The sequence below is a fragment of the Eurypyga helias genome, unplaced genomic scaffold (genome assembly GCF_000690775.1).
Source record: "Eurypyga helias isolate BGI_N326 unplaced genomic scaffold, ASM69077v1 Scaffold49647, whole genome shotgun sequence".
NCBI classification, from domain to species: domain Eukaryota; kingdom Metazoa; phylum Chordata; class Aves; order Eurypygiformes; family Eurypygidae; genus Eurypyga; species Eurypyga helias.
In genome coordinates this window covers 1-9,922 of record NW_010260737.1, presented here as the reverse complement: position 1 = coordinate 9,922, position 9,922 = coordinate 1, and the positions used below count along the sequence as shown (strand labels likewise).

The window sequence follows — 9,922 nt, the reverse complement described above, 5'->3', positions numbered from 1 at the left end:
GGGCGGACCAGCGGTGCCTGACGGTACCTGTGCCCGCAGCTGGTGTCGGAGGAGAACGTGCGCGCCGTGGTCACCCTCAACGAGGAGTACGAGACCCGCTTCCTCTGCTGCTCCGCCCAGGTGAGCCCGGCGGCGCGGGGAGCTTGCCGGTGCCCCCCCGAGGGGTCTCTGTCGCCTGTCTCGGCGCGGGTGGGGCTTTAGCCGCCTCCTGCCGTGATCCTGGCAGCGGCTCTGACAGCAACGCCGCGGCTGCTTCCTACCTAAGCCGGCTTTAAAAACTGTGCGACAGCGCGGTAAAACGTGGGGATGCAAGTGAAGGGTTACAGCTGCAGCGGCGGAGAGGAGGGAAGGGGAGCAGTAGTTCCACACACATCGCCATGCGCGTACACGAATGCATGTGTTTTTCGGGACGAGATCCCAGCTCACCTCCTTTCCTTTACCTGAACCAGTGCCCTTTAACCTGTCCTTTCTGATAGCCAGCACTAAATTTTTCATACACCTGATACAAAGGATTGATGGTCAAAGCCTGCGTACAGCCCTGCTGAATCTCACAGCTGTCTGGGTTTTTTTCTTTCTGGGGGAAAAAAAACCCAAAAAAGTTAACTGACCGGATCTGCCATCTCCATTTCAGGAATGGGAGGCAATGGGAGTGGAGCAACTGCGTCTCAGCACGGTGGATCTAACTGGAGTCCCCACCTTGGAAAACCTCCACAAGGGTGTTGAATTCATACTGAAACACCGAGCGTGCGGTAACAGCGTCTATGTGCACTGCAAGGCAGGACGCTCCCGCAGCGCCACGATGGTGGCAGCGTATTTAATTCAAGTAAGAAGGCTTCTGTACTGAATGGGGTTTATTTTCGTACAGTCTGGGCGAGTACAGGCAACCTTCACAATTTGTTTTTGCTCAAGAAACCAGAGCGCGTACAGGTGTATTGATATTCCATGACTTCACAGAGTTTGCACTGGAGATCCCTTTGAAAAGAGGTAGATAACTAGGGCCCAAACTTATGTTGCTGTTTTGTAGAACGTGGCAAATGCAAGGGAAACAAACAAGCGAAACTTAAATGTTTGTTGAACTGCAGTCTAAGCTTTCTTGGATAATCTAGTTTATCTTTGAAAACTTTGTCCATCTGCCCTTTGTGATACTGTCAGGAGAATGCTTCCTGGTAATGAGATAGCAGTGAAGCTGCAGCATAGCTGCCACTGTAAGTCTTTTCATTCATCTGTACAGTCCGCCTCTGCCAGCTCGGTTATGAGCACAGACACCGGCAAAGATGTTCTGATCTTATGGGAAAGAGAAATTGTTGTTGCAACAAAGCTTTGAAACACATGGTCTGATAGGATCTGCTGCTGATTCTCCTTTGTTAATTGAAATGACGAGCCTTTCTCAGCTTTTCAATAAATACAATCCAGGAACACGAGAAGTGACTTTGGTTTTCCGAGTTCCTTTACAGACCCAGCTGGGGAAGGCAGCACTAAGAACAAAATCCCACCTGCGGATGCTTCTGTTGGCGTCATTAAGTGCTCCCTGGAAAATTTTCCCTTAGTGCTGAAGAGAAAATTTTCTAAGTGCTAAAGTGCAGTGGGAGCACTAGTAAAGTTTTAAAAAATAAAAAAAGGCAAGCTGCACTTTTGTTCAGTCTGGGTGGACTAGGACAGGAAGCTATTCTCAATGATGGAAGCATGAGTGGAGAAAATAGAGATCCCAGGCAGCAACCATCCCTCTTTAACCGAGGGATGCATTTCATGAACTTGCATTGACATTCAGGTGCCTGTGAGAGGAACACAAAGTAAATAGAACAGGCAAAGCAGCAAGATTTTTAACAACTCTAACATTGCCTGTAGAAGGTTCCATTAGCTGGCGCAGGAATGGAATGGATTTTCACTTGCAGGGTTTCTGCCTTTTCAGCTGCATCACTGGAGCCCTCAGGAAGCAATAGAGGCTATTGCCCAGATCCGTCCCCACATCCTCGTTCGGCACAAGCAAGTCCAGGTCTTGGAGATGTTTCACAGGAACATGATTGCTGGGACAACTGCAGAGTGTCAGTAAGAACTATCAAAATGTCTGTCTCGTCTGCTTTCCAACAAACTTAAGTTCTGATGATCTAATAAAGGCTTAAGCGTTGTATTTCTTGATCATCAATAAAGAAGTTTTTACATAAATTACAGTAAAGGGGAGCTTAGGCTGTTGCATTAAAGCTTTCTTTCCTTATGGTTAATCTTGGTTGACTCGGAGCCCCATAGTTCTTCTCTCCTACCCACAGTTTCGGTGCTGAGCAGAACTGCAATCCACAGGAAGTTTTAGAATATTTGCAGCAAAGGAAAAGAAAACTTTGTCTCAGCAGAGACTTTGTTCAGATTCTTACCCAAAGGGTTACAGTGCCAACAGGGAGGGGTAGGAGGAAGTGGTCTTAATTCCATCTTTCACCGACACTATGTTATGAATATAGGTGGGGATTTCCTGTACAGTAAAGGAAGCCAGTGCTCATAAAAACAATCTCCCTCTTTATGTTAGGTGATGACAGCGCAGTAAGCAAGTTTCCAGTTTGTTACCGCTCCTCTAGGAGAAGTGCTGAGTAATGCTACCTACTAAAGGTCTTGGGGTCAGCTTTGGAATCTGTCTGCTGTAAATACTTCCGCCAGTCCCTCCTGCAACAGGGACACAAGAATGTTTAAATGGGGGCATCCCTGGAGGACAGTGCACAACTAACACTGTGACTGACACGACAGGCAACACAGTTTCCCAGGCAGTTAAAACTAGCCATCTGGGCCAGGAGGACATTGTCTATGTGTTATAGGATTTGTCACTGGTGGATTGGTTCCAGGCTAAAAAAGCCATTTGTTCCAGTTTGGGCCTCAAACACAAACAGCTTATCAGGAAGGGATCAAAGTAATAGCATTTAGTCCATCTGAAATCTAAGATGCAGCAGTTCAACTTTATTAGTGCTATGTAAAAGAACAGGCCCAGAGACAGAAAGACTGTACCTCCTTTGAACGGGTATAGAGGATGGGGTCTTTACTGGATGTTGTGAGCTTGTAGTAACTGGGACTGGTGCTGAGGGTGGTGGGTGCCTCTGAGCTGCACAGTGAAACACCGTTGCTGCCCTTGCCATTGCTTGGCCTGTTTTTCCCACTCAGGCCAGGACAAACTGCAGGTTAGTGAGCAGCACTTTGATGCCACTTATGACTGTTACAACAGAGGTGGCTGGGTTAAGTTTAAAAGTATTTGCATCACCCTTTTTATAGCGGTCGCGAAAGACATAGATGCTGCCATTACAGCTGGCAATTTTCCAGAGGGATGGTACTGAGCTCCAGGCATCTGGCAGGCATAGCCGGGTGAAGCTATCCAGTAGGGGATTATAGCATAGCAGTGAATCCCCCTCGGCTACAATGAACACCACATCCTTGTGTGCAGCAGCATGCATGAGCCCTGCAAAAGGCAGTACGTATGGCTTCATGTGGCATTTCTCTCTGTTGGTATCATAGTACTGAATTAGCCGAGAGGGCTTGGTGAAGAAGTCCAAGTCATTTTCCTCCCCACCCAGCAGGTAAATGACACCGTTAAGGTTTACACCTGCAGCTCCAGAGACTGCCACTTCCAACTGTCTGGTCTCTGTCCAGACATTGTCTTGTACTCTGTAATATATGACAGCATTAGAGAGCATGTCCTGTAGAGTTTTACCCCCCAGTGAATATATTGCATCCTTGCTTGGCACAGAGACAAGGGTGTGTTGGAGCCGGTCACGGGGCAGAGGGGCACACCATTCCCAGTCTATAGTCGCATTGTTGCATTTCCACATGCGTCGTGGAATGGACCCGCCAGTGACATATAGGTCGCTACCGTGCTTGCAGGCTGCAGTGATCTGGTGACACAGGCTGTTCTGGCCACTCACAATTATGGAGTTGTCATCAGCACAATGCAGAGAGACAGCGAGTGTATGTGAGGACTCCTTTCTGATCAGGTAGATGTGAACGTTTTCTCCAATCACCTGAGAGAAAGGAGGAATGTGTCAGCACAATTAGGCCTATTTACACAAACATCAGGAATCCCTAAGGCTGGATTATTCAGCATTTTAGGACCCACCTGCAGGCCTGAGATGTGTGACCTGCTTCCACATCCTGCCACCCTTCAGCATTGAGGATTTGAAGCCTCGAAGCCTTTTCAAGATACCAGTCATATTTGACATAGCAGAACTGAAAGGGGGGGAGATTTAGATTGGATATCAGGAAAAAGTTCTTCAGGGAGAGGGTGGTGAGGCACTGGAACAGGGGATGCCCCGTCCCTGGAAGTGTCCAAGGCCAGGCTGGATGAGGCTTTGAGCAACCTGGTCTAGTGGAAGGTGTCCCTGCCCATGGCAGGGGGGTTGGAACTAGATGGTCTTTAAGGTCCCTTCCAACCCAAACCATTCTGGGATTCTGTGAATAGCAGCAGACTTCACCGGAAACCAAGTGCCTGCAGTTTAGGTAAGGGCTGGTCACATCACTAATTCAGTAGAGTTTAACAAGGGGAATGCCAAACTCGGATTTCTGAATGGTCTCTTTCGTAACTGAATACCTGGTGAAAAAGTTGTTTGTGGCACTGCTCAAATCTAGTGAAAGCAGTCTCTGGTTAAATTAAAAAAAGCTGTCAGTGGGGTTGCTATTTATGACAGTGAAAGTATTCCTCACGCAAACACCATGAATTCCAATGGCATTTGTTTTGTGAGTTTCAAGTCACACCTGTGAGCAGGATACCCTGCCTTGGGAAGTGCGAAACCAGCAAGTGTTACACCAACCCCAGAACAGCAGGTCTTTTTATACCTTCAGACTCGATTGCAGTGTCTCTGAAAAGCCCGCACGCTCCTCCTTGTTGAAGTTGATCCAGGTTTCTATGGCAACCACTGGATTTTGAGAACATGGAACGCCATCTGCGGTTTGGGGACAGAAAGGCATTTATAATATCTAGACAAAGGTGTGTGTACTCAGAAACATCCTTTTCCTGCGATTCCCTCCCCTCATTCCCCCCACAAACCCTACTTGCTAGAGAGGGGAACAAAGATATGGAGGTTTATAGATTTTGGCAGGCATGATCAGCGCCGCCAGCCAGGCGTCTACATGAAATTAGTTTGAGTATCAGAAGACAGAGCTGCCAGATCTTAAGCACTCTGGATGAGTTCAACAAAGGAACCTACGTCTGAGATCAAGAGGGCAGGAAAGAGAACTTGCATGTTTTGTCACGATGAAAAATATTTTCTTATTTAAGCATTTAGGCAAAAAGATTGTCTTAGCTGAGAATCTCAGCAGCTGCTTTCCTTCTGGCTGGTCCTAGAAGCTTATCTAGCAGAAGCCATCTGCAGAAATTGTCCTTCTCCGACCGCTGTCAGACAGCTGACCGTCAAGACTGAACATCTGGTGTTGCTGCTATCCTCTTGACATTTGGAAATCCCCAATGAGCTACTATAGCTTTCCTTAGCAGTGTGACAGTAGGAAACACTCAACAGGCTGCATCAGATTTCAGTTTGTTTCCAGACATAACTGGAAGTTTTGGTTATACCACAAACTACCTCATCATCATCATCACCAGTACATTACCTAGAATATTTTAGGTATTTACTTCCAGTTTGAAAGCCAGCAGTTCTGCCTGCATTCATTGAGAGGCTTTCCCTATTGTGCTGGTTCTGATTTTGAGTTCGTTCTCATGACAAACCCTGAATTCAATAATGCTGAAGGCATCATACAAATTCCCATGCTTTTCTCTATGCTGGAAGGGAGAAGGAAAAACGTGGAACAAAAGAAGTATTTCAGCTATCTTTATTAGTAAAAAGGATTTCCATAAGCTGTGTCCATCACATGTAGTGGTTAAATGGAAAACCTTTGATTCTGAAACAGGTCCTAGAGTGCCAAAAAAGGTAAGCTTAATAAATCACTATTTCACAAAATTAATTTTAATCTTGCTACTAATAGCTTCCTCTATTTAATTCTCCATTAACTAAATAAAGCCGCAGGAATTGCAAAAGAAAAAGGTTTTCCTTGCCAGCAGGAGTATATTTCAGATTTTAATCCATTTTATGAGCTATGTTTCGGCATACATATAGAGCAATGGGATTCTATATATGGAAATAGATGAAGCACATAAAGTTTTATTGAGCAATTATTTTAATTTAGGACCTAATTAGTCCTAAAACTATAGTTAAAACATGAAATCCCTAGGAAGTTAAGGGTGGTTGACCTCTATAGCTTTATTTAATGAATTTATGGTTTTAATGAGGTCACAACTTACTTTAAAAACTTTGTCATCAAAATTACTCTAATTTTATCATAGTTTTTTTGAGCTATCAGTACATACTCTTAATAGGTTTTTGACTGTGAATTTCTTTAGATGCAACAGAGATACCAGAATGCAGTATCTGAAAAGACTGTCATATGCATAGCATCAACTTTAGAGGCTATTTTAAGTCTTACAGACAGTTTTGCCTGTATTCCAAAGAAGCCAGTCATGATAGTTTTATTGTTGTAACAGCATATAAAACACATGACACACGAAGTATAGTTATTTACTCACCAAATTATTTAATTAAAGCAAGAAAGAGGCAATCTCTCTGGTCTCAAGTCCAGTACATTTGAATGTATGAGCTGCTTCTACATTCTTGCTTCCTCTAGCAATGATACATAAATGCACAAAACCAGAGTTGTGCCTGCAGCATCATGGAGAGGTTTTCAACCAATGGCTCTAGTTACTAGGGCAGCAGAGAATCTTTAAGCACTGGTGGCAGCTGGACTAAGTTGTTGATGTGTTGACACATCCTTCACAACCCTGAGTCATTGCATCCATTACTGTGGAAGGTTATTACCTTTACAAGAAGGGTAGTTACTGTATTACCTAAGATTCTAGAATGCCTCTATTTCAGCCAGCTGAGTGCCTAGCCTAAATAATCCTAACAATTGTACAGAATTGTTTATAATACTAACATAGTCTAAAAATAAGGCTTGTGCTCAAGCTTTCTTACAAATGTTGAGTTGTTGCATTACTGTGCTAAAAGAATTAAAAAAAAAAAAAGATGACTTTCATAAGATGTTCATTTCTGGTAAGGCGTTTTTGGTTTACTTTCAATGCAAACAAAAATACAACTTAGTAACTTTCAATGATTTGTTACCTTTAAAAAGCCTGTAATGCTTCTGACCTGTTGACTCAGGAACTGCTGGGAATTCCCAGCATCCTCTATGTCTATAGCTTAGATGCTTCATGTCCAGTAAGATTTAATAGTTTCTTTTCTCACTAAGTAGCCCAGAGTGTTTTGCTCTGCTTAGCTCAGCTAAGCCTCTGAACAGACAGTGATTATGAAAGCTTGGAACTTTCCATCTGTTTTGTTCAGTCCCTGATAAGACTCTCTGAAAGTCTACATCCACATCCTGGCTACCCTGAAGAACTCCTTACCTGTAAGGATGTCTGTCAGTAGGCGGAGAGGCAGGTGTAGGAACTCCTCGGTGTCTTGCAGCTGAGACAAATGGGACTTTGCGCAGTGTTTGGCAGCTGTGTAGAGCTCCATGTCACTGTGCTGATCTGCCAAGCACATGACCTGCAGACAGTTCCTGGCCTGCACTGTACGAGCCAGAAAACGGGAGCACTCTTCAAAAAGGGCAGTCAGCTGGTACCTGTCGGCCACTTCATAGGTTTCCTGCAACTCCTCTGCCCTCAGCTTTACAGTCCCGTAGTAAATATAGTCCACAAGGAGCTGAAAGACACTCTCGCTAACATCCTGCAGCTCAATCACCCGGTTGTGGGCCTCCTTTAGGTTGGAAGTGAACATATAACGAAAAAAGCAACTCTGAGCCGAGAGGACCAAACGGTGCAGCTGGAATTCTTTGCCTTCCACTGATACTGTAACATCAGCAAAGAGCTCATCCTCCAAGCATAATTTCATAATACCCTGGGCCACGCGGCCTGAGTGGGAGTGGTCGGTGAAGGTGTAGTTCACAAAGTAGTTCTCTTCCGCAGAGGAGCCTCCAGTCTCTTCTGATGAGTCCATGGTGCTGCAGAGATTAGACCTCCAGCAATCTGCAAAATCATGGTAATTATTCGGCTTTCTTTCTCCACTAACAAGATTATGCAGCACTTCAGGGTACAGGGAAAAAAACAAACATATTGGTAAGAGGCTAGCATATTTTAGATTGAATATAAACAGCACAGCCAGAAACTTCTGCTTGAGCTTCAGAACCTCAAACAACAAATGAGAAGCTGGCATAATTAAAATTATAATATATACCAAACTTCCAGTACAGTGAGCATCACATCCCAGCACAACGGGGAAACGCACATATTTTTTCACCACCCATTTCACTGACACAAAGAAATGCAGCAACAGTTACTCAAGTGGAAAGTCCAGCAACCGCACTAGGAAACTCACAAAGCCAAAAGAATGTGGCAGCACCATAGCTGGGCTAGATGCAAAAGGGATTAAAACATCATACTAACAAAGGGCACAGATGACAGGTCATGTCATCAGGAGGAGTTAATTACCATCCAAAACCAACATGATGAATCTCTACAGTGGTATCAAGTAAGCTGAACTGGTTTTTACCAGAAAGATGTGTGAGAAGTTTGCCAGACATAACCACTGGTCCTTCAAGCTACCCAAATGAGATAACTGATGGTCATACTCTGTTATTGTGCCAGAGACCTTCCGCATGCAAATAACCTACTAGATGTTGTCACCTGCTGTTTCCCAAGTGGCAAAGAGAACTCAGTTTAAAAGATAACACCTCTTAGCAGGTAACAGAGATTGTATGCAGAGATCCAAGCAGTTTGTGGGTCGAAGCAGCTTCTGAACCACAGCAGGACTGCTGCAGAAAAGAGGAGTTCTTTGACATGGCTCTTGACAGCATTAAGAGCAAACAGATAACTGCTTGCACTCACTTTTACACCTCAACTATCAGCTATGGCGACCAGTATCACAGATGTCTTCAAATAATGCTGAATATGATTTCCAGTACAATATTTTCCAAAGACAGGGTTTTTTTCCAAGAGATTCATAGTTACTCTTCCATACTTTATTTTGTCAAACGTGCATTTTCTTGCAATAGGTCTGCTTGACACAGGAGGGCTCCTAAGTTTTTTGCTCAAGTTCTCTTCATGGGAAGTAGTGTCTACACAAGTCCATCCCATCCCTAATGGTGACCTGTCTAAATTACTGTTATTTCACAATAGTTCTGGTCTGTCTTAAAAGTACCTATACATCAATCTGTAAGAGACTGAGGTACTGCAGTTGGCACAGCGCACATCGCCGCTATTTTTCCAGCCTTAGCAAGTACAAGTCTATCCTGCAAATGGGCTCCCACTGCAGTTAAACTTCTCCATTCTTACAGTCAAGGTGCTCAGAAGCTGCAGTCCAGAGCACTGAAGTAATCATGCAGAGCACCAGGAGATGGAGGGATGGATGGAGAGATGGATGGAGGGATGGATGGGCTACTCTGCCCTTTTGGCACAGCAGAACCAGCTACCCCCACTGCCCTACACCATTTCGAGAGGACTGGTGCCAAGTCACAAAAGAAATGCCGTGCGCAGCTAACGACTACCATAAATCTCCCATCCTTCTCTATAAACACAAAGTTTCCCTTTTTCAGGAACAGCATTTTGCCCATAAGGCAAAATCGTTCACCCCACACAGACTTTACACTGCCAAAGCAACGACTTGCCGTACGCCATGCTATCGGTGATGTCCGCAGTCCATCCCTAACACACCTGCTTCCTTCCACGCTCCTGACAGGGTTGCGGATGCCACGACCTGTGTGTGCAGGGAACCCACATACACAACTGACAGCGACTTCACACTTGGCGGGAGGGGGGGAGGAAAGCAAAGCCGACTCTCGGAGAAGTAACAGCCCCATGAGGGCCACACGAACGCGGTGAAAACCGCCAGAGTCACATAGAATCATAGAATGGTTT

General features: G+C 44.9%; 2 protein-coding genes across 2 annotated transcripts; one reads left to right on the top strand and one right to left on the bottom strand.

Annotated features, from left to right (window-relative positions):
* Positions 1-19: 19 nt before the first annotated feature.
* On the top strand, positions 20-2,050 carry PTPMT1 (protein tyrosine phosphatase, mitochondrial 1; the record flags this gene model as incomplete). The annotated part of the gene is made up of 3 exons (XM_010155121.1): positions 20-120; positions 632-823; positions 1,910-2,050. Coding segments are annotated over 3 exons (434 nt in total), but the record flags the coding sequence as incomplete, so codon positions are not given.
* A 282-nt stretch (positions 2,051-2,332) lies between these two features.
* On the bottom strand, positions 2,333-8,105 carry KBTBD4 (kelch repeat and BTB (POZ) domain containing 4). Its single transcript, XM_010155120.1, has 3 exons — positions 7,415-8,105; positions 4,801-4,907; positions 2,333-3,989 (listed from the first exon to the last, which is right to left on the bottom strand). Exons 1-3 carry the CDS (start codon positions 8,004-8,006, stop codon positions 3,135-3,137), a joined length of 1,554 nt encoding a protein of 517 aa, XP_010153422.1. The 5' UTR covers positions 8,007-8,105; the 3' UTR covers positions 2,333-3,134.
* Positions 8,106-9,922: the final 1,817 nt, after the last annotated feature.